General features: G+C 32.2%; 3 protein-coding genes across 4 annotated transcripts; 2 read left to right on the top strand and 1 right to left on the bottom strand.

Annotated features, from left to right (window-relative positions):
* Positions 1-106: 106 nt before the first annotated feature.
* LOC105318109 (uncharacterized) lies at positions 107-10905 on the bottom strand. Of its 2 annotated transcripts, none has more exons than XM_011415044.4 (12): positions 9991-10905; positions 9472-9858; positions 8150-8575; positions 7717-7866; positions 7189-7308; positions 6538-6582; positions 6103-6229; positions 5724-5824; positions 2634-2689; positions 2280-2421; positions 1795-1892; positions 107-483 (listed from the first exon to the last, which is right to left on the bottom strand). In XM_011415044.4, exons 1-12 carry the CDS (start codon positions 10733-10735, stop codon positions 277-279), a joined length of 2604 nt encoding a protein of 867 aa, XP_011413346.2. In that variant the 5' UTR covers positions 10736-10905; the 3' UTR covers positions 107-276. The 2 variants fall into 2 exon arrangements, with proteins under 2 accessions (XP_011413346.2, XP_011413347.2); XM_011415045.4 differs by having other exon boundaries at positions 9472-9855.
* A 352-nt stretch (positions 10906-11257) lies between these two features.
* LOC105318110 (E3 ubiquitin-protein ligase FANCL) lies at positions 11258-14400 on the top strand. Its single transcript, XM_011415046.4, has 2 exons — positions 11258-11360; positions 13123-14400. The coding sequence occupies exon 2, from the start codon at positions 13135-13137 to the stop codon at positions 14254-14256; it is 1122 nt and encodes a 373-aa protein (XP_011413348.2). The 5' UTR covers positions 11258-11360; positions 13123-13134; the 3' UTR covers positions 14257-14400.
* Positions 14401-16334: 1934 nt separating this feature from the next.
* Positions 16335-21699, top strand: LOC105318111 (TLC domain-containing protein 2). Its single transcript, XM_011415047.4, has 4 exons — positions 16335-16652; positions 16881-16963; positions 18868-18950; positions 21145-21699. Exons 1-4 carry the CDS (start codon positions 16432-16434, stop codon positions 21550-21552), a joined length of 795 nt encoding a protein of 264 aa, XP_011413349.3. The 5' UTR covers positions 16335-16431; the 3' UTR covers positions 21553-21699.
* The last annotated feature ends 2290 nt before the right edge of the window (positions 21700-23989 follow it).

Raw genomic sequence — 23989 nt, 5'->3', positions numbered from 1 at the left:
ATATATGGCATCTTGCAATGTATCAAGTGGGCACAATTTTTACAATGTCGTCAAAAACAAAACCAAACTTTGATGGTTATATCTCAAAATAATATACTCAGTACTATTTGTTTACTTGATGAATCCTTTATTTTAGAAAATAAAAAATATTTACATTGTATCACAGTTAATTTTCTCCATCTGGTTTACCATATAGCACACTGTTTTCTGGTGACATCTCGCAACATACCCCCATAGCACCACAGACAACAACACAAATTTCAAGTGGTAAAATAATCAAATACGCTCGTCTACATTTCTGTGAGAAATTTTCGCTTTTTTCAAGAAAGATCTAAATGCCCTAGGTACACTGCAATGTACTGAAAAAGTCCTTCCATCCAGGAATTCTGGGATTATCAGATTCTTGGAGTGGAGGTACATGGGGAGGTTCCTGGCCTTACTCTGGCGGATCCCCAACTGCCGAATGACGTCACTGGGGAGAATCTATGTGGAAAATTTGTAAATTGTAATTGCTAAAAAGGGAGTTTAATCTCTTTTGTGTTTTATGCACAGTAAAAAAATGCCTTTACCTGTGTACCGGTAATTCTCAATAGTATTATCTTATCATTGTGATACATATCTGATATACTATTACTTCTCAAATAATGTCTATTAAAGTGATTTTTTTTGGTATTTAGAAAAGCACAGCATGTACAAGTACAAAGTTACACTGGAAGACTGCTAACTTAGTGTAATATACTAAAACTATACTAAACTTTTCTATAAAAACAATTTTCATTTGTTCAATCATTTAAAAGTTTACTCCCACGGAAATAATATTGCCTTTTTACATGCATTATGATTGATACCATGGTGCATAATATATAAATGTCAAATAAACAAGAGACCCACGGGCCACATTGCTCACCTGAACAACAGTTCCTTTTAACATTCTATTTCATAGCATATGCTATTTCTATTTTAAACTTTGAACCCCTTTCTGGGCCTCAGTATTGGTTGGTGTTTTATGGTTGGTTTTAACAATTTAGATTATACACAATATTAGGATGCTTGATTAGTAATCTCACAAACTGTAGCTTTGTAGTTAATTCTGTGTAAAAAAAAAATTGTCTAAAAAAATGTGAAAAGTTTACAGACGGACAGATGGAGGGACAGATGGACGACGGACAACAGGTGATCAGAAAAGCTCACTTGAACCTTTGGTTAAGGTGAGCTAAAAAAATGCAATTTTGGATTTAAAAACTTTTAAACCAGTATGAAATATGAACAAAATCCCCAGGTGGATTTGAACTCGTGATCTGCAGTTAACAAGCCTAATACTTAAACCACTGAACTAAGATGATATACAAGTACAACCAAATTGATTAATTCAAACAATTTAACAAAACATTTTAATCACCATCTTGTAATATACCAGTAGTGTCTTAAAAAATAGAAGTCTTGATGAAGTAGGCTACCTTAGATATATTCACTTTATATGATTTTGGAATTGCTTTTATAAACATATGTCTTTTTTAAAAAGATATTAGTGTTAATGCTTGAGTATCAAGTTTGTTTTTGTTTTTTTAAATACATGTATATTTGAATTGATTTTAATTAACACCGATTTATTTAACCTACTTAATAAAATATAATAATAATATAATATAATAAAAAATTTGTACCTTTCATGAATAATGGTTTATAACTTACCGGTAGTCAAAAAAAGGAATTTTATATAATAATTTATTTATTTCATAAAAATGATATCAAAATTTTCACTAAGAAAATTGAAAGATATATTATGACTGGTACCTGTGGTTTGATCTCTGTCAGGTATGAATACTTGTGGTCCCCCAGTACAGGTGTATTCAATACATGGAGAAGATGGGTTCTGATCTGATGTTTCACACCTGGAACCAAAATATTTGTTTGCATGAAAGAAAAAAATAATTGGACAAAAGTACAATAATAATACAAAAAAATAAATAAATAGAAAACTAGAGATCTGCACATAGAACAACTATCTAAGAAGAAAAATTGTGTTCCTTCAGATTTTGCTATCCCAAATGAACATATTATACAGTATAAAACCCGGAGAAATGGAGAACTTATTTATTCAGATTAATGAATGACAGCAAAGACATTCATAAAAACAATTGTTTTAGAAGGAATACATAAACCAAATTTTAGACCTCAAAATAACTCTGTAATACAGCTTATGGACAAGAAAAATGTGAAACCAGAACTAAAGGGAAATTTTGTTAATACATATGTATTTATAAAAAGTACATCTATACCTGTTTCAGGGCTGACTTCTAACAGAGCACAACTATGGCTGTTAGCAACCACTTTATAATGAGTTACAGCTGGCACCGTTTTCTTTTTGGTTTTATGCATGACATGTTTGGTGTCCGAGTTATACACAGGAATGCAGGTCATCTACAAATAAGGGTACGTGTATTTCATATCAAGCTGTAAACACTCTTAATTCTAATTAGAAAGTGGCCGGTATATAAACTACTTTTCTTGAAGTATACATGAAGATTAATATTGTTTTGCTATTCAGTATATCAACTTTATTTTTAAAACAAAAAAAGAAGGAGAACAATGAACTCATAGACATGAATCAGATATAATATTGAATGACTAACCCTTTTTCTTTTGTCTTTTCCAACTTCACCTTCAGCGATAGGAACCTTTATTATCCCTAAAACATAGGTAATCATAGATTACTAAGCTCACCGAGGCGGAGCATCACCCTTATGAGACTTCACCTTCACAAGACCACCTTTATCATTTTATATGAAAATCATACTTTATGATCTTGAATATTCATGGATTCTGTTTTGACAAAATATCGTATATCATCTGATAAATTTTTTTATGATAATCACATTCATGTTCATATGTTAATCAATACAATGATATAAAATTCAATATTGCATCATGTCATATTTATAATATATATCATACAATACAATAAAATACCGTAATAAACAATAATGAGATATGATATTGTAACGTATGATATGACATTGTATTGTGTTATACCTTATTGTATTTGATCACATAATACAATATCATAAAATATAATACAATATAGTATTATATTACAATATCATATTACATAATACATCATAACATTGAAACATGATATTTTATTGTATAATATAGTATGATATTGTTTAGAATGACACTGAAACATATTTGATACATTATATGATATTATATCATATAATTCAATATAATTTGATTCCAACATTGTATCTTATCAAATGATACAATATTATAAGATAAAGTAAAATATTATAAAATACATTATTATATTATTATACATATTGTATCATATGACACAATAATATATATAACAATATCACATAATACAATTTCATGTGATATGATAATATATCATATAAACCAATATCATATCATACAATATCGTATGATACAATATTATATAATATTACAATATCATATAATACAATTTCATGTGATATAATTCTATATTACTGAAACCAATATCATATTATACAATATTCTATGATACAATATTATAGAATATACAATATCGTATCATAGGATACAATATAATATTTTGCAATATCTTATGTAATTGTATCATGTGATAAAATAATAAATTAAAAATACAATATAATATTATACAATATTGTATCATAATATACAATACTACTACATAACAATATCATGATACAATATCATATCATAAAATATCAAAAAATTGATACAATATCATATCATATCGTATAACTTTTTATAATATAACATGATATCATATTGTATCATTTCAAACAACATTGTTTCATATCATACAATACTATATCATAGGAATCATGTTATATCATTTATCAACAAACACATCTATCTATCGAGCTGGTTTGAGTGAGGTAGGAGATTTCTTTAGCATCCTTGATAATGGAGATCAGGCTTGCATCTGACGCAACCTCTGTGTTTAATTCATAATAAAGTTAAATCAACTATGCAAGCTATCATCTATAAAACATGTGACCTGTTCCAAAAAACTAAACCTCATCCAGCATCCGAAACCTATGGCTCAGATTCAGCATTCAAGCCCATCATGTACATTGGTATCATAGGACGCATCATCCATGCAAGTTTGGTGAAGTTTGGACCAGTAATAACTAAGATATCATCATCAGAGGGCACTAGCAATTAAAACCTTAACTTCCTCCAGCATCCGCAACCTATGGCTCAGATTCAGCATCCATGCCTGTCAGGTGCATCTGTATCATAAGACACACCATCCATTCAAGTTTGGTGAAGTTAGGACCTGTAATAACTAAGATTTATTTTTTAGCATCCTTGATAATGGAGATCAAACTCTGCATCTGAAGCTACCTTTGCGATTCATTCATATTACAGTTAAATCAACTATGCAAGTTTAAAATAGTACTATCATTTATTAAACATGTGACCTGTTCCAAAAAACTTAACTTTATCCAGCATCCGCAACCTATGGCTCAGACTCAGCATTCAAGCCTGTCAGGTGCATCAGTATCATAAGACGCACCATCCATACAAGTTTGGTGAAGTTAGGACCAGTAGTAACTTAGATATAATCATCAGAGGGCACCTGCAACAAAAACTTTAACCAGCTCTAAAAACCTTAACCTCTTCCAGCATCCAAAACCTATTGCTCAGATTCAGCATTCAAGCTTGTCAGGTGCATCAGTATCATAAGACGCACCATCCATACAAGTTTGGTGAAGTTAGGACCAGTAGTAACTTAGATATAATCATCAGAGGGCACCTGCAACAAAAACTTTAACCAGCTCTAAAAACCTTAACCTCTTCCAGCATCCAAAACCTATTGCTCAGATTCAGCATTCAAGCTTGTCTGGTGCATCAGTATCATAAGACGCATCATCCATACAAGTTTGGTGAAGTTAGGACCAGTAGTAACTTAGATATTGCGATCAATGGCCATCTGCAACAAAAACTTTAACCTGCTCTAAAAACCTTAACCTCCTCCAGCATCCGAAACCTGTAGCTCAGATTCAGCACTCAAGCCTGTCTGGTGCATCAGTATCATAAGACACACCATCCATGCAAGTTTGGTGAAGTACAGACCAGCAGTATCTAAGATATTGCTATCAAAGGGCACCTGCAACAAAAACTTTAACCTGGTCCAACAACCTTAACCTCCTCCAGCATCTGAAATTTAGGACCCAGATTCAACATCCAAGTCTTTCAAGTCCATAAGTAGGTCCAGATGCATCATCCATGCAAGTTTGGTGAAGATAGGACAAGTAATAGCTTAGATACAGGACCTGCAACAAAAACTTTAACCAGGTCCGGACGCCGACGCCAACGCCACCGCCGACGCCGAGGGTATAGCATAAGCTCTCCTTGACTTCGTCTCGGTGAGCTAAAAATCATATTATATATTCCATTCATATGCTCAATACAGATTACATTTCAAAAGGTTTTTCCGAGTAAATCTTAAATGTGGAAACATTAGAAGTAAAACTCAATACATGTACTGTATATTAATTTTAGACTCTTAATTTTTAAACAGTGGATGAAAAGATTTTAGTAGTTCTTATTTCAATAATATGCTATTAAATTTTCCTTCAAATACTCAACATAAAATCACAGTTTTCACTCACTCTGATAACATTGACAAATAATGCTTAAAACATTGGACCATCTAAAAACAGCCATCATTGATGAGCATATGGTTGAAATGTTAAATAGCCTACCTTCTTTCAGTGATGGTATACCCTTGGCTATAACCAAATACGTCTTTTTCACCTTTCTGTCCTTGAATGCCTTTCTCAATTTACTGGCCATTTCTTCAGTTCTGGAATTAATCAGGCTCATTAATTTGTCATTTAAATATTGTAAAATCTTAAATAAAGTCACATGCTTAATGAACAAAATACATGATCTTATTTTACATACATTAAAACTTTAAGTACCACAGGGGCCTAAATGCAATTCAACTATAGTGGAATATATTTTTATGACTTATACTTAAAAAAATATTTTATATGTTAATTCTAGGTTTTAGTTTTTCCCTTCAAAGAATCCATACGACTGAGAGTCAATACTAGCTATATTGTATGTACATGTACTTACTTTCCAAACAACATAATCCCTGTGGTTTCCTTGTCCAGTCTGTGAACCATGTGGAGTTTGTCACAATGGATTCTTTCTGCAAGTTTGGGTAAGAGGTCTGCAATGTTCAATCTCACTCCCTCTCCACCTATAAATACATGTACAGTGTTACTCATTTATCGCGATCTTCAATAAATATCAGTGTAGAATATTTTTTTCTTGATATGCATGCAGTAAATATTCAAGAGATTTGCAAATAACCTCTTTTACAAAAATCATTGTATTAATGTATCATTTGCACTAACACTTGGGGAGCTACATAGATTGAATTCTTGCTTACAGAAATTAATCGTCCCAGAATAGTTATTGACCTGCTATTAGTGAGTTAAAGATGATTTGTTTGCATGCATTGCTTTACAGTACATGTATTTATTGATTTTGGTGTAAATGGTTTACCTTGTGATGGTATCCCATAGATTTTGTTGATTGCAAGGATATCATCTAGAAAAGTACAAACACACTAAATCATACAAAATGCATTAAAACATTATACTGTCCTGTAACCATGACAATCTTTTATACACTATCTCTCCAACAGTTGGCAATACTATCAAAATAACAATCCCCCCACCCCAATGCATCTTTTTCAGCAGCAGTCAGCAGTGAACATAACAAAAAATCTTTTCATTTAATTACTGGTAGAATATAATTTTATGAACTTCTTTAATGTAGAAAATACAGGTACATTTTTATAACAGCTCAGATCCATATACTGTATACCGGTACATGTATCTGGTAATTTTCACAACAATCCAGTTTTTGCTTTATTTACAGTCTCTTTTAGATTGCAAAATGAAGAAGTTATATCCAGTATTATTTGCTATAAGAAACTTTTTTAGTTGCAAAAAATAACTAATGCAAATAAAAAGGTTTCACATTTTACAAATTTTGTGACACTGGAAGAAAACGGATCTATGGTTCATGTACTCTCAGTCATCATAGAAATTAATAATTCATCACAACAGAATTATTAAATTCCAAACTTTCTTTATGATGTATAATAAGATTGAAAGAGATTTTTCTACCACATTGAACAAGGATCCTCACCTTTGTTATAGAGGATACTCTCCACCAGCTCATCAACAACTTCTTCCTCTGTTAGCTTGTTCACATTTTTGGGTACAAATTTGCTTAGATCAACCTTTGATGTGGCATCAATTTTTGGTGCTAAAAAACATATTATCATACGCAATTAAATATTCAGATCTTTAAAACAACTGTTCCAGATTTGATTTAGTGAGTTCACATAAAAAATTTGGCAATTTTGATCAAAATTTCTCTTTATAGACCTCTTTACTTTCTTTGTAATAAATACGCTACATGTACCAGGTAATAATTTATTTTTGGGGTAAAGATTATAATCCTGGTTTTGCTTTCTTTACTTATAAAATTAATTAGATAAGTATAACCATCATGAAGGGACCCGAGGTTGCAAATTTGTAAAACAAGAAGCAAAATGTCTAAAAACAAATAGGTACATGCACTAAGACTACATATGTGTATGTTTTCTTTCTTATTTTTAATTTGAAAAGTTGTCTAAACACAGTGTAATTGTAATAAAACAGGACCACAAACCTAAGCTTTTTTCTTGGAGATCTGAGAAATATTTGTACGCTGCATTTTCTATCATTGCAGTCCCTGACTTCTCATCATTATCATCGTCTGATGTCAGTTCTTCAGCGAAACCATCCTCCTCCTCTTCATTGTTGTAGTTTTCTCCTTCAGCTGGAATGTAATCCAACATCTCATCGAAGTAAAGTTATTTCTACTTATACATACAAGTGAAATCACAGACACCAAAAATTATCAGTCAGTTGAAACATATAGCCATAAAAAGAAAATACTTCTGTCTCAAATAGAATGTGTAATATATATTTAATTGTAAGGCTATTAATATATACCAGTTAAATGTACTAAAAATATTACTGCAAAATGCAATTTATGATGCATACATTTAAAATACTTGACGAAGGTGTTTAAGATTACACTACTCTAACATAAAAGATACCTAAACTTTTTCCTTCATCATGAAAGTATTCGTATGCTGCATTTCCCAATTTTGAAGTTCCTGACTTATGGTAATCCTTTGGTGTCACTTGTTTAGCAAAATCATTTTCTGACCCTTCTTCATGAAAATTTCTGTCTTTGGTTTGAATTGAATCCAACATTCTATCTAAGTTAGGTGAACTTGAATCATTTTCTCTGTGACACTTCCATGAATTTTTCATTTCAGAATTATTGTCTTCAAGTAAGTAATTCCAATCAATGTTTTTTCTGTCTGGTGTAACTGTTTCCAACTTTAGTGTCCTGACACTTGAATTGGTTTCCTTCTTTAATGAGTTGCTGTCATATTTTGCAGTTAGTTGGGCTCTACTTTCTTTTTCATACATCATCATCTTCTCTGTATCTCTGGGAATCGTCTTTCCTCTGGCACCTTCAAGAAAAATATCAAATGATTTTTTCACAAATAAAGTACATTTTTTTTTACTGAATACAATTAAATCTAGTACACAATCCTTGTTAAGGTTATAATTTTACTCTTGATTTGATATTTCAAAAGTTTATCAACACTGAAACATTATATTGTAGCTTAATAGACTGTGTATAAAATTGTGCTTCACAAAATATTTAGAACATTTATGTTTTGATTTGATTGTTCACGCAGTGTACCCTCAGACTTGTATATGTACAGTATATAGTAAAGTAAAAAGGAAAGTAAAAACCAACAAACTGGCGAATTATAATATTTTTCTATTCAAAAACGAGTATAGAATACATGCGCGGATCTAGAGGGGGGGTCGGGGGGGTCCCGACCCCCCCCCTGGAAAATGAAAATTTATTAAATTTACATAATAAAAAATATGCCTCGGACCCCCCCTGGCAAACACAATTATCCTTCGGACCCCCCCTGGAAAAAATTTTTGGATCCGCGCATGGAATATTCTTTTTTTTTCAACCCTGATCTAAAAATGAAATGTTTCTTGGTTACTTAACTCCATCTTCACAAGTCCAGGGGTCACGAGTCCTCTCATGGCCATGAGTGGACTCAGGAAGCCTGACATTGTGAGAATGACTAAACCAAAAAAAAAAAATCCAAATGCATTTGAACTGCATGTAATGTCACTACAAAACTTAATTAGTATGACGATTATATTGTCTTAAAGATGTTTTTATACATTTAAAGCCATGCTTAAATAGCAGTACTTAAAAATTTCTTCAAAATAAGAATTGCAATACCGGACTAGTACAGCATTCCTATCATTGTGTTACGAGGGGGTTTGATATTTCGCTGATCAACCTTTTGATCTATTATCTTTAGATTACACATACCATTTTCTAATGATTTGTCTTTCTTTACTTTATTTGTCAGGCCCTTTTCATGTGTCTGTTCACAGGTATCTTTGATATGTTGTATCTCAACTTCAATTTCTTCTTTTATAATAGAATCCAACATATTATCAATGTTTTGTGGAGTCTGATCACTTTTTTGCTGATATTTCAATGAACTTTTTGTTTCTAAATTGTCTTCAAGCATGACATTCCAGTTAATGTTTTTTGTGTTTGATGATCTGTGAATTTGTTGAGCATCACTCGAATCTCTTTCCTTCTTTATCGATGAGTTGTTACTATGCTTTGATTGCCTCTTATTCTCATCTTCATTCACAACCTCCATAATCAAATCTTCTGGTTTCATGAAAAATCTGTTTCCCTTTGCTGCTTTAATGAAAAATCAAAATAGATTTTAAGAAACACATAACATTAAATCAAGATTGCATTTGATTACTATTTACTTAAACCTTTTAATTTTCTATCAACATTTTAATATCTGTTTATTAAAATATGACATACCATTTACTGAGGAATTCTGTTCTTTTCTTATATTCCTTGAAGTGCTTGGACTACTTTCATTGTTATGCTCTTTTTGTTTCTCATTTACCTCATCTGTTGGTTTCATAGAATCTGACATTTTTGATTCACTGAACACTGTGGAATTTTGATGCACATTTCTTGGTTTGTTGTAGTCAAAAATTGGTTCTGAAAGAGTTGATGACTGAGAATTTTCTTTGACAGTACCATCACTTTCTTTATCAAGCCCTTGAAGATGTTGACTTAACAAATCAGAAACTGGCAAAGAATATTTCCTGCGATCTACTTTTTCTCGATAACTTATCAATGAGTCTGCAATCGAGCCTAATTCAGGTTTCAGTTTGGAGAAGTTTTTCTTTGGCGGAATTACACCCTTTCTAACACAATCTATCTTTATTTCACCAAAATTGGTCTTCTGCAATGTACCATCGTATGCATCCGGTGCGGTATATTTACCTAAACCGTATGTACGGGATATTTTTTCTTTCGTCTCTATAACCAGAGTTTCCTCTTCACCAACGTTTGCCTCAAATGTTTCCGAAACACCTAAATAGTCACAACTGTCCTGTTCTGTCTTATCTTCTTGTTTAGTACGCACCGATTTCCTAGCATCACTATCGCTTGCTGTCGATGAAACGTTACCCTGTAATCTATATATTTTAATGCTGCCACATCTGATGCGGCAATTGAGGTCTCTACCAATAACTACAGAAAGTCTGGAAAACATTTCATCCGACTTATAATCTGTAGATTACCTCTTTATCTTTTAGATATCCCAGTAACACTAAACAAAGCAATTTACCAAATAAATTCGAGGATTCATATATTTCTGCATGTTCAGGATATGGGAGCTGACATCTTGGTTACTGTTAAATTAATTTGTTCGTTAAAACATTCTTGGAAGCATGAATATTGTGATTGTAGTATCCAAATGGCAACATAAAAATCTATTACATAGTATCGGGGGCTTATATATACTATAGTATTTAAGTCTTTGCTAGCATACAATATTTGAAGAAGAAAGTTTTCAAATTTATATTCAACCTAGTTAAATGTACGAAATAATAAATTGTTGGCAAGGGGTAAACTTGGTATAACTGATTAAGCCGAACCGGATTAACCAGACTTTAAAATTACATACGCTAAATTACAAATATTTGTAAAAAAAATATATACAATATAATTTTATATTTGCATATTTATTTTACGATTAATTATTTGAAATTAACTGAAATTTACCTCATAAAAACAAGGAAAATGTAAACTTTATCTTGTGTACATGACGTACGCTAGTTTTAACACACGCCAAAGCACCATACTTTCAGTTTCATATTAGAGTGAGCTGATTTGAGGTTTGTTATGCATGTAACTTGCTTGAACTGATAAAAGCATTTTTCTACTGTTTGCCTTTTTTATACACAAAGACAATAATGAGGGTGTGCTTACATCATAGTTGGCCGCTCTTGATTTACAGATTAAGGAGACTGAATGGTCAACAAATTCAACATCAGATCTACCTAAAATTTTAAGACATGATTTGTTAAGCTATAAACTATTTTTTTGTAAATAAAAAACATATATATCGTTTAAACTTTTGTATTTTCCTATATTAATTAACTCTCTGTGGTTTCATTAATTTTCGTGGGTATCAATTTTCGCGGATTTTCTGAACCCTTAGATTCAAGGATATGTAAATTCGTGGCCAATGATCCTATCAATACAAAATGCAAGTTAAAATTGAACTTCAACAAACATTTAATTTCGTTGATCAACTTAACAACGAAATCCCCGAAAATAGGTATTCAACGAATATTGATGAATATTGATGAAACCACAGTTGGAGAGTTAATTAATATAGGAAAATATAAAAGTTTAAATGATATATATTTAAGTATTGAATCCTTATTTTTTGAAAGATATAGTCTCATAACTGCAACGGTATGTGCATACAAATTGAATAACGCGCGTTAGCGCGTTATGAAAATTTGTTTGCACACACCGTTGCAGTTATGAGACTATATCTTTCAAAAAATAAGGATTTAATACTTATATTTACATTTTTTTAACTTCTTGCCTTGGACGCAAATGCGAATTTTACCTCAAATTACTGTATTATCCTATGGGTAAGTTCAAATTAATGGAAGAGCCACAGTAACAGCCACAAGCGTGATATTTGATTTTCGCTTGTGACGTTGTATTTATCAGCGTTCAACGTTTGTGACATCACAATTAAAACTCGTGATTTAACCTTTTAGTACCCTGTCTGTGTTACGGTGCTACATCTGCAGTAGCTTTACATGCAAAATATATGTGAAATGTAAATATTTTTTCATAAAAACTGATGCATCCAGGAAATTACATTACACAACTGCAGTTATCTGACAAAATGGAAGTGAAACAGTATTAAGATTTAAGCACAATCATGAATGGTAATCAAGCGATTATTCAAATACAGCTAAGAAACTACTTGCATGGGGAGATTACATATGGTTCATTTTGAAATAAATAATTATTAATAAAATCAACTCCATTCAGTACTTTGATTACTGTGGAATCATTTAATTTCATGGGGTCAATTTTAGTGGATTGTGGGTTTTTTGCATATTCTTGGGGCTGTAATTTCCTGGATGCGTCAGTTTTTAGTTTCAGATGGTAAACTAACTCTTTTATAATTGATTTTCATTGAGGATGTAAATTTGTGGGCGAGGGCTACCCACAAATACCACAAAAATTGAGCCACCACGAATTTTAAAAATTTCACAGTATTCTCCCTCCAACCCCCCCCCCCCCAAATGCAGTAAAAGAAACACATTTAAAATTAACTTTAAATTTTTTTGTCAAGTTTCTAATCATAATTTAACACTCGCCCATCATATTGGTCTTAGTGCTACACCCAACAACACATGCCCCTGCATTGTCGGAACCCTCAGGTTTTCTCTGCATTACAGTGTTGAAAGATGCAATACAATATTACATTATTGTAAGATATATTATAATTATATTTCAGTAATGTATTATTACATTACTTTAATGTATCATTACATAAATGCTACAGACAATTGTCTTTTTCTTGTGTGTTGTGCTTATGTATTCAACTCATTTTTTTTTTTTTAGAAAGACGCAATAATGGATGAAAATAGGAGAAACATGTTAATGAAGTTTCCTTGTTTGATTCCACAAAATGCAGATTTTACTGAATATGATGGATATATTCAAATTTTAGATGAAGAATACAGAATGAACATTAAACTGCCAAAAGATGGAAAACTTAAAGACACAAGACTAACTTGTGATTGGAAACTAGAACAGATTTTGAAAAAGTATGATAAAATTGTGAAGCAGAGGCTGAATCAATGTGAAAATCTTTCAGCCTTCCTAGAAGAGCTCGGAAGCATTGCTGAGAAACAACTTTGTTTCCAAGAACAAATGCAGCCAACGATTCAAAGGAACAATTGTGCTCAGCTGATATCAGAACTGGAGAATATTGGATGGGAAAAAGTTGTATCTGTAAACGCTGATTTTCAGTCATTCCAAATCAAGTTTGTAGATCTAAAACAACGACAGCATGTGATGCAAATTAAGCTTCATTCCCAGCATCCTAGACAAGCTCCTACAATCATTGTTGACCTACCTGTCAAATTTGATATTGTTTGGACCGCTTCTAGCACTCTTTTAGATGTTTTCAACCAGTTTGTTCATAATGTTGATCTCTACCAAGACTTATGGAACAACTTAAATGAACTGGACAGAAAAACATGGATTCTAGAACCAGACAACCCAACATTTTCTGCCACAAACAGAAGAATAGCTATTAGTGCAAATGCATCCATACAAATAACTGTGGACCCCAAACATCCAAGTAGTTTACCTGACATCAAGTTTTTGGGTTCAAATCAGGCCACAAACCCTTTGCGAGAGAACATGACATCTAATTTACATCTGTGGGATGAAAATGAAGGCCTTCTGCACAATTTATCTTCTCTACTGGAAGTTACGTTTCCATCTCCGTCTAATTCAAAGAAGGAGGACTTTAGTGCTGACTGTGGGATCTGTTACTCATACCGTCTGGGAATGGAGATTCCGGAGGAGGTCTGTAATGACTCCCGCTGCGCCCAGCCATTTCATCAGACATGTTTGATTGAATGGCTACGTGGTCTTCCATCTTACAGACAGAGTTTTCAAACCATATTTGGGGAGTGTCCATATTGTAGCACCCCCATAACTGTGAAAATGTCTATCAGGAAATAAAAAATTTCAATGCTTGTGCACATTGTTTCACATGTTAAACATGAAAATCGGCAAAATTTAGTGATGTTTGTACAAATCATTGTCAAAGATCATTTCAAACACATGCATTTTATAATGAATTTATTAAAACACGTCAATATTTATCCATATACGAAGTCTGTTATGTTTTGAGAGCCTTAGAGTTATTATACATTTACTTTTAAAATATGACATAATGTATCTTGATACTATGATGAAATCGAAGTTGGTATGAAAAAGCAAGACCACTCACACACACATGTATTTCCGTCTGAAGCTGTACTTCTGAGTTGTGCATGCCAATATATCTATGTTGCATATATACATCAAGCCCCTCCTACTTCACATATAAATAATGAATCTGTTGAGTACTGAACTGAAATACCAGAGGACCTGTGTTCATAAACCATAATATAATATTAAAATTAGATACCTTTCAAGATATAAACAGTCAAGTCATTTTTCACCTCACTTATTAGGGCCCTGCTCTGCGGGTGCCCTATAGTGATCAGTCTATCCATCTGTCTTTCCGTCCATCTGTCCATCCAAGATTGCTTGTCCGGAGCATATCTTCTCTCCCCTTGACCCAATCTTGCTCATACTTCACCCAAATATATGCTTTTGGGTAAAGGATGTGCAGTGACTTTGAACCATGTTTCTAAGTCTAAGGTTAAAGCAGAATTATAAATAAAAACTTTGTTTGGGGTGTATCTTCTTTCCTCTTGGTCCAATCCTGCTCATACTTCACTCACAGAGTGTCTATGGTCAAAGGGTGTGCAGTGACCTTGAATGCAATTTGTAGTTCAAGGGCGAAGGTCATATCAAACCACACAAAAATCCTTTTTTTAAGAGCATAAATGTATCTACTTTCCACTTAGCCCTATTTGGCTCATACTTCACATAAATAGAGCTTTTGAGTAAAGGAGGTGTAGTGACTTTGAACCAATTTTCAAGGTCAAATGTGAAAGTTGTAGCACTCAATTATATGAAAAATCCTTATCCGAAGCATACCTTCTCTTCTTTTGCTCCGATCAAATTCATACTTCACCCACATGTTGCATATGATCAAAGGGTATGCAGTAACCTTGAATAATGTTTGTAAGTCAAGGTCATATCAGATCACACAAAAATCTTTTTTTAAGAGCATAAATATACTCTCCACTTTTGCTATTTTGCTAATACTTAACCTAACTAAAAGAGCTTTTTGGTTAACGGCGTGGAGTTACTTGAACCAAATCAATGTGAAGGCCATTGCGAATCGCTTTATATTCAGTTTTAGATTATTTCGTAATTGCTTCATCTTGGCTGCTTAGATTACACAAAAATGCCTGGATGTCAGGAGTATATAAGATTGAATTAGAAGGTCTTTGCAAGCTGGAAAATTTCTTAGTTACAAGTTAAGTTTAAAGCAAATTTCTTCAAAATTCTTTTCATCCTATTGTCCACTTGAGATGCATGGTCGCCATCTCAATGTTGTCTAATCCATATATGGTTTCTTTCTCCAAGTTTCATTTTGAACATGAGCCCCGGGGCCATGTGTAGTAGTTAGGGCTATATGAAATGTGGATATCGGCCTGGGTAGCTCAGTGGTAGAGCTCCTGACTAGAGTTACATGGGCCCCGGGTTCGTTTCCCTGTCCAGCCATATGTTTTCGTTGTATTTCGATCATTCCTCCTTTCCTAATACACATGTATGCAATGAAAATAATCAACGCGGACATGTTCATTAAAAAATTTATTTCACCCTTTAGTAACTGTTATGTTTTTTGTTTTGTTTGTTTGGTTTTTTTTTTTTGGTTTTTTTTTGGTTTTGTTTTTTTTCTTTGATTTTTTCCCCTTTTTCTATAGATAGATAGATAGAAGGGAAAATATTATGGGTAAACTGTAGCAGTATTCTCGTTGACCAAAAATACCAATATCTGAACAATTTAACCAAAAATGAATAAGTCCTACAATTTTTAAAAACATGATCATGAATTCAAGTTTTGACAGTCCTGTACAAAAATCCACGTGCTGAAATAAGCCTGGCAACACGGTGTTTTGTTTACAATGTGCATTGACAGAAGCGGCTTTTCTTATCACGTGACTAAATGGGCTTTGGCTTGCCCGGTTCATATCCTTTTCATGAGCACCATACAACAGAAATTCTTCTTCCATAATGGCATCTGATTCGGATTATACAAGAAGCATGCAAAAAGTTGAAGTCCGTTATGGGTATCTTATGATTTTCTCCACCATAATTGTATTTCATTCGTTGAACAACTTAGTTGCAAGATATGTCGGAACTCCTAAAAGTGTCAGAAACGATCCGTGGCGGTGGAGGAATTTGTTTATATCATGGATTCATGGAATGATATGTGGTTCATGGAATATATTGTGGTATGATTAAAGTGTTTATGTTCAACAATTTAAGTTATTAAATGCGCATATTATGCCCATGGCTATATTAGTAACATGGAGGGCCCCATACGATGTGTAAAACTTATTGGCACAATTAATTGATTTTTGATAATAATCACGCCCATAACTTGACAGACTTTCTTTCACGTGTTGTTTTTAAGTTAATGAGCTAAATGTGTGATTATTTTTCTCTTTTTTTATCTCTAGTTTCTTTTTGTATCCTGAAATCTTTGAAGACCTCATTGAGCACATCAACTATTTTACATACATGATGGTAGCATTCTCAACAGGTATAGTTATACATTCTACCTCAAGGGTGATAGTTACTAAATACAGTTTCACCAAAAAATTCTGGTGTTATCTGTAGCCATGCAAAATTATTCAAAAAGGTATTGATTGTGTACAGTGAAGTCATCTCCAATTCTGGGTCACTCCTATAATTTTTATGTCATATTGTTTAAAATGTAGAAGAAAAAACTTTATAAATACACTGATCACAAACTATGGGCCTTTCTGTATTTGATCAGTAAAAAATATTTGAAAGAAAACATTTAAAGACCATCCGAGAAATGAAATTAGGAATCGAGCGCTTTCGAGATAGAGATTTTCACTCATCTTCGATTAGTCCGAGATATCTGACGTTTTTCTGGCTTTTTTTAACGATTTTGATATTAACTTGCCAGGAAAACGTCAGAACCGGCGCCATTACGAAAACTGGAAATTTCGCCGCCTCCAACTGGAGGCGGCATTCTCGGCCCGATTTTAAATACTTGCGAATCGTATCAAATATTTAACTTACAACTTAACAATAAAAAAATGACTTTACTACTCACTCATATCGCTTTAATGGGTTTGTTTACTCTACAAACCGTCTGTTCAACACATTTTTATCGAACTGTCCGGCGAGATTTGAGTCACGTGACTCGTTATCTCAAAAGACAGCGAAAATACGGTTGACTGTAATTGTGTGCTTCTATTATCAAAATACAGGGTCATATTTAATTTTGAGCGATATGAGTGAGTAGTAAAGTCATTTTTTTATTGTTAAGTTGCCCCCATTTACATTTAGAAATGGGTCCCTGTTACTTGTGTATCAGTGGTTTTAAATATTTTTCTTGAACGGTAATATTTTTTCAATGCTGCAAATTCATAAAAATTGTTCTCCAAAATGATTCCACGATATTACAGAGACCTTAAAGTCACGTGACCTAGAAATGGCGAAAATGATACGAAAGTATGGAAGCCATGCCTTGTTGAAATACCTCTGTAAATATAGTTCCATGGAATTTATTTTGAAAAAAGAAATGACAATAAAATAGCTCATAAACTGTACTTTCAATATGTATAAAGTTTGAAATAAAAATTGAACAACTTTGCCAAATATTAACGAAACAGTCTGACATGACCCAGATTTGGCGACTTCACTGTATTATTGGGAGGTGTTCAGTCATAATGGCTTGATCAATGTACACTGTAGTAATAATAAAAGCTGAATCAATTGGTTTTTCGTGGATGATCATGAACATTTCTCCATAGTACATAGTTGTAGATTCTTAATAAAAAGTAAGGAATTAATATTCGTGCAATATCACAAGCAGCAGTTCTCACAGATTTTGAAATACCTCTTCATTTTCCTGACAAATGTAAACTGATTCTTCATTCTGATAAAACATAATGTACAACTACATACATAACAGGAATAGGAGATTTCTATTATGTGTCAATTATTTGTATGTGCATAATTCATTGTATTAAAAAAGCAGAAGCACTAACTTGATCCCTCTTTAAAAAATATTTTCTATTTAAAAAACATATTTCTTCCCTAGCGTTTCCGTAGTTGGTTATTACATGAACAAATTTATGTATATTTTTGTAATAGACATCACTTTAGTTGAGCATTGTAAACATGAAACATAATTGTATGTAACAGAAAAGGAGGAGCATATAGATACATTGAAAACATATTGCTGGAATAGTAATTGAACCCAGAACCCCTGCAACGGTAGTCAGGGGCTCTACCACTGAGCTACCCAAGCTGATATCCATGGTCCATATAGCCCCAACTACTACAATATAAAATGGAATTAAAATGTTAACTTAAATTGTGACAATGCATTTACATGTATGAGGTGTAAACAATAGGAATAGAAAAAAGTACTGAAAGTGCTTCTAAATCTGTGAATTGTTCTTTCAGGGTATTTTCTATATGACTCCATTGACATGTACCTAAACAACAGACTAAAAAGCAACTGGGAAGTAACTCTGCATCATATAGCAGTAAGTTGGTGGTTTTTTAACCTATCAAGTTTATGATTATGTTATAATTTTAAATGCATTTGTTTTCTTAAAATTGGTATACAGTAGATTCTTAATAAAAAGTAAGGAATTAATATTCATGCAAAATCACAAGCAGCAGTCCTCACATATTTTGAAATACCACTTCATTTTCCTGACAAATGTAAACTGTGTGAAATTATAATAAAAGTTTATTGCTTGCAGTTTCGTATTATATGCTAAAATAAAAATAAGGATTCTACAGTATATATTCATGAAGCCACTGAAAGGGCTGGCATTATGCACACTTTTTGTATCTGTACATTTTGTGTTATGAAACAATTTGTCACAATATTTTTATTTGATTTTGAAATTTTTGTTTTCTATTAAGAAACAATACATTTCTTCTCAAGTGCATACAACCTAAGATTGAACAGTATAAAAAATACATTATAGGCATACATTTAAGTAGAAAAAAGGTACAACAAGGCATAACCAGGGCATGCAAATTTAAATACAGTGGCCTTCGGGTATATGGAGCTCGAATATAACGAGGTACCGCTTATAACGAGATGATTGTTTGGTCCCAAATTATTTCCTTTTAAAATATTCCGGATACAACGAGATCGTTTATAAAAAGACTCTGTATATTACAAGGTAAAAATTTCTGCCCGTCAGTTGTAAGCGCTATCAGATATAACAAGGTACTCACAACAGGCTTGATTGAAAACGCTAGTTTCAGGTAACTAACAGTATGCCAATGTAATTTTCACAGGTATTTATACTCAAGACATTAGATTAAAAGTATTCAGAAATAATATTGAGTTGTTTTTATTGCAATGTTCATAATAATGGCTTCAAAGAAATAGAAAAGGAAAGGATTTTCGCTAGAAACAATAGGACTTATTTAGAAATAGTTAACAATTAATTAAAAATAAAAAGTGAAATTGCAAAGGACTATGGATTAACTTCGAGTACATTTAGTACAATTTAAAAAAAAAAACAAGATTTAGAAAGCTTGGAAGAGTTAGCGGACTTGTTGAGAAAAGCACATGACTCTAAAAATAGCGATACTGACATTGAGCCTTCCCTATATGTCAGTGTTGATTCACTGGTTACAGTATTAAATTTCGTTAGTAATTTAAGTTAGTAAAATTCGGGGTCAAATTAAAGATGATGACGAGACAGAAACCGGAAAAGGTGGTGATGATATCGGTGTGTCGTCGGCAAAAACTCGAGAATTTTCTACAAAAGATGCATTAGACGCGGTTATGATTTTCAAAACTTCTTCATGCAGAAAACAGACATCGAAGATTCCACATTAAGTGTTTTACAAAAACTGATTGACGTTATTGAAACTTTCTGAAGATTTAATAAAAAAAAATAAGCAACAGACTATCACACAGTTTTTGTCTCTCGTGAAGTGAAAGTAACAGTATTTAGATTGTACACCTATTTATTCAATGGTCATTTACATGAATACGCTGTAAGTTTATTACTTTTCAACAAAGTTAGAATAAATTACACATGTACATATTTATTTCATTATCCCTTGTTTATAAACGTTATTTGAAATGTAAAGAACAAGATCACATGTCACCTTTGGAAATGCCAACCTCGGATATAATGAGTATCGGTTATAACGAGAAATAAACCTATGTCCCCAGCATCTCGTTATACCCGGAGGCCACTGTATGGTTCCAAGTTTACACACATTAGATATGCCAATTACCTATTCTAAAGCAAGTACAACTATGACAAGTTTTTGAACAATCCATTCTTGAATAACATTAATGTATAAGCACAACACAGGTGCTCTAAAAGCATACTATAAGCATGCTGAACAGAGATCAGAATTTGGCATGACTAATATATGCCCTCATGCATGTAGTTTGGAAATAAAAGTTAGTACCGGTACATGTAATTCACTTAATTCACTAGTATAAATGTTAAAGCAATATGAGCAGTAGTTTTTATTTTGGTGCAAAAACTTGTTAAAATGCATGTAACTTAATTAAAAGTTCATTGCTTGCGATTTCATATTACATGTTAAATGCTAAAATAAAAATAAGGATTCTACAGTATATATTCATGAAGCCACTGAAAGGGCTTGCATTATGCATTATGAGTCACATTTTAGGCACACCTTATACAAGTAGAATTTGGTAAATTGATATTTTTTTTTTACCTTTTGCAGGTGACTTCAATGTTTTGGTCCAATGTTCACACAGGGTTATGTATTGGATATAACTGTGTGGCCTTGATGGCTGAAATAAACAGTTTCTTCCTTCACTCCAGAAAACTGCTCCAGATGTACGAGATAGGCTTTAACCACTGGTTTTACAGACTTGTCACTTACTTGAACTTATTCAGCTTTGTAAGCTGTCGTGGATTCTCAATTTGTAGGATTTTCTATGGAATGTATATTGAGCCCAGTAGAGTTCCAGTTGTGTTTTACGTTTGTCTTTCAATGTCCATGGTTGTCATGTCTGTTATAAATGTGATTCTTTTTTGGAGATTGTTTAAAAGTGATATTTTAAAACCCCAGAAACAACAACCCAAGTTAAATGGCAATCACAATAGTTTTTACAGGAAAGATGAGTGACTTGTGTGATTTTGCTTTATAGTTTACTTGTTTGATTTTTGAAAAGTATCAATTTTATGTAAACATGTAATGTTGTTTGATACTTCATGCTTACTATATATATATATTCACTGATAATGCTTTGCGAACACGGGATAACAATTGTCCTCTCTGTATAAAAACTCAACTACAAAACAAAGGATTTGTTTATAAATTGAACATAGATAAATTGTTTTCTTGACAGTCTAAGTAATACATGTACTTTTATTGACTCATTTCATGTCAAGCCAATGTGGGAGTGAGGTTCTCTCTATATTTTCACAATAATGCTTTTTTCAAGGTCTGAATCATATTTGTTGAATTTTTTTTTATTTTTTTATATCAAAATGGATGATGGCTGTTTATGATATGACTTGATATTGTTTGTTGTAAATTGAATTGTTTCTGTTCTAAATTCTTTCTTTTTTTTACAAAGGAAGATAAACATACTGTAGTCATCCGATCTGTTAAGAAAGTCAATTTTTAAATGCCTTAATTTCCTCCAATTGATATTAAGTTTTCTTTGTGATGACTTTAACTACTCCAAAACAATTTTTTGAGAATTTGAGAGATTATCTAAAAAAAATATAATTGTCTGATCTGTTAGACCAACTGCTTTTATACACTGTCAAATTCTTTGGAAAGCCCCTCCTTCTTTTCTTCCTGGTATAATGTATTCATGATTTTGATGATAATACACGTTGTTTCCATTTTACATGATATATAATGATCTGTTTGTTTGTCTTATTAGACTACTGGATAAAGGATCTGTAGAAATTGTGATTTGTTAAACTTGGTGCCATTTCTTGACACAGGATGAATTTGATTTTTTTTAATCATGTAAATACAGATAATTTTTGTAAAAAGTCATACATATCCCTCTGAGTTGTCAATGTGAGAAATTAGTTATTCAATAAAAATCTTTTTTAACCATATTTTCATTCCTGCATTTACCAGTGCTGTTAAAAGTATATTCAACATGGCACTGAATTTAATGTATGAAATAACCGATTGCTTAATTTTTGTTGTTGACATTTTTAAAATCATGGGATACATTTCAAGCGTTTTTTGTATATATACATCAAAAGATTATTATCAAGAGTCTCAGAAGCTTATTTATTAAGTATCCTCCAGAGTCTCAGCTCTCTACATATACAATCTATTGTTTTTACACTCTATATCTGGTATATTCACATTAGTGTTTATGTGTATGGTTGGAAAATGTTGTAAATGTATGATGTATGGTGGAACAATGTTTTTGCTGTTTTTAAACATGTTAATGTGTTTCATTGTACCAACAATTAGATCTGTCATATCATCCCTATTGTTTCTTGAATTTTCTTACTTTTGGAGTTTTTGCTACACCAGGTTTATGACATTTGCAAGTGATTTTTTTAGATCTTTAGATAGAGAGAATGACGGTCTATAACCCGTTAGCATAATGAGAGTACATGTAGTGTGCAGAAAGAGAATATGCCAAAAACTGTAAAAGCTATAGTCTCGAATAATGACAACCACCAGTATTCTTTCTATTAATTTGAAACTTGTTTTTAAAAAGCTTAATGAAATTGAAAAAAAAAGAATATATTTTCCATTTTTATGGAATGAAAGATTATAGTTCTTTTCAAGACTCAAAAAGGGGAAAAAGGACATAGGAATATGATTTTCAGGGTATTGAATATGAATAAAAAAACCAGATATTCCATATTGTGCAGATTTAACATTGTAATACAAATTCCATCATTCAAATTAATCTGTTTATTTTGGTAGAAAAATTCTAACTGATTCATAGTCACCAAAGAAGTTCAAACAGATCAGTATTATAGGGTCTTTTTGTCTAGCTATTGTACCGGTTTGCTGCTTCTAGTCTTGCAATGGTGTAGTTGCTAATGGGCTTCTTGTGCTGTATTCAATGTGCCTTATGTTGGGGTGCAAGGTAAAGTGATCTTCCAATAATTCCTCACATAATGACAAAAGCTGTGCACTTGTGTTTGTCTTAAAATGTTTATGTGAACTTAACAGTTTTAGCAAATGTAAAGAATATTTCTGCACATTTGCTAGAATTGCGCTTAAAATCATATAGAAGCTTGCATTTTTCATTGAATTATCAATACATTGATATTTGTTGTATGACAGTATGTGAGGATAAAGACAATGTAAACTTGATTAGGATTTACTCTATTTTATTTTTATCAAATTGATTGAAGGTGTTGTAAAAAAGATTCCGTAGAAATCAATTAGACCTTTATCAGATCTTCGGAAAACTTTCTCTAATTTCATTTTTTCAAGGAAATAATAGACTTGTATAGACATGAATTTTTAATGTTTCAGCCAGTTGTTTACAAAGAGGTGTTGATGATCTGTTTCTGATATTACCTATAGTCTATAAAAGAATTGTCACATTTCTTGTTAAACTTTT

Source organism: Magallana gigas, chromosome 3 (genome assembly GCF_963853765.1).
Source record: "Magallana gigas chromosome 3, xbMagGiga1.1, whole genome shotgun sequence".
Lineage (NCBI taxonomy): Eukaryota > Metazoa > Mollusca > Bivalvia > Ostreida > Ostreidae > Magallana > Magallana gigas.
This window is presented reverse-complemented; position numbering and strand designations above follow the sequence as displayed.

Excerpts from the sequence above, each read along its gene's own strand:
- LOC105318110 (XM_011415046.4), top strand. The coding sequence starts at position 13,135 with ATGGATGAAAATAGGAGAAACATGTTAATGAAGTTTCCTTGTTTGATT.
- LOC105318109 (XM_011415044.4), bottom strand. The coding sequence starts at position 10,735 with ATGTTTTCCAGACTTTCTGTAGTTATTGGTAGAGACCTCAATTGCCGC. Across the intron at positions 7,867-8,149 it reads TGATGAAGGAAAAAGTTTAG|CTGAAGGAGAAAACTACAAC; the intron begins GTATCTTTTATG and ends ATTACATTCCAG. Across the intron at positions 7,309-7,716 it reads TCTCCAAGAAAAAAGCTTAG|CACCAAAAATTGATGCCACA; the intron begins GTTTGTGGTCCT and ends TATGTTTTTTAG.
- LOC105318111 (XM_011415047.4), top strand. The coding sequence starts at position 16,432 with ATGGCATCTGATTCGGATTATACAAGAAGCATGCAAAAAGTTGAAGTC. Across the intron at positions 16,653-16,880 it reads GGTTCATGGAATATATTGTG|TTTCTTTTTGTATCCTGAAA; the intron begins GTATGATTAAAG and ends TTTTATCTCTAG. Across the intron at positions 16,964-18,867 it reads GATGGTAGCATTCTCAACAG|GGTATTTTCTATATGACTCC; the intron begins GTATAGTTATAC and ends TTGTTCTTTCAG.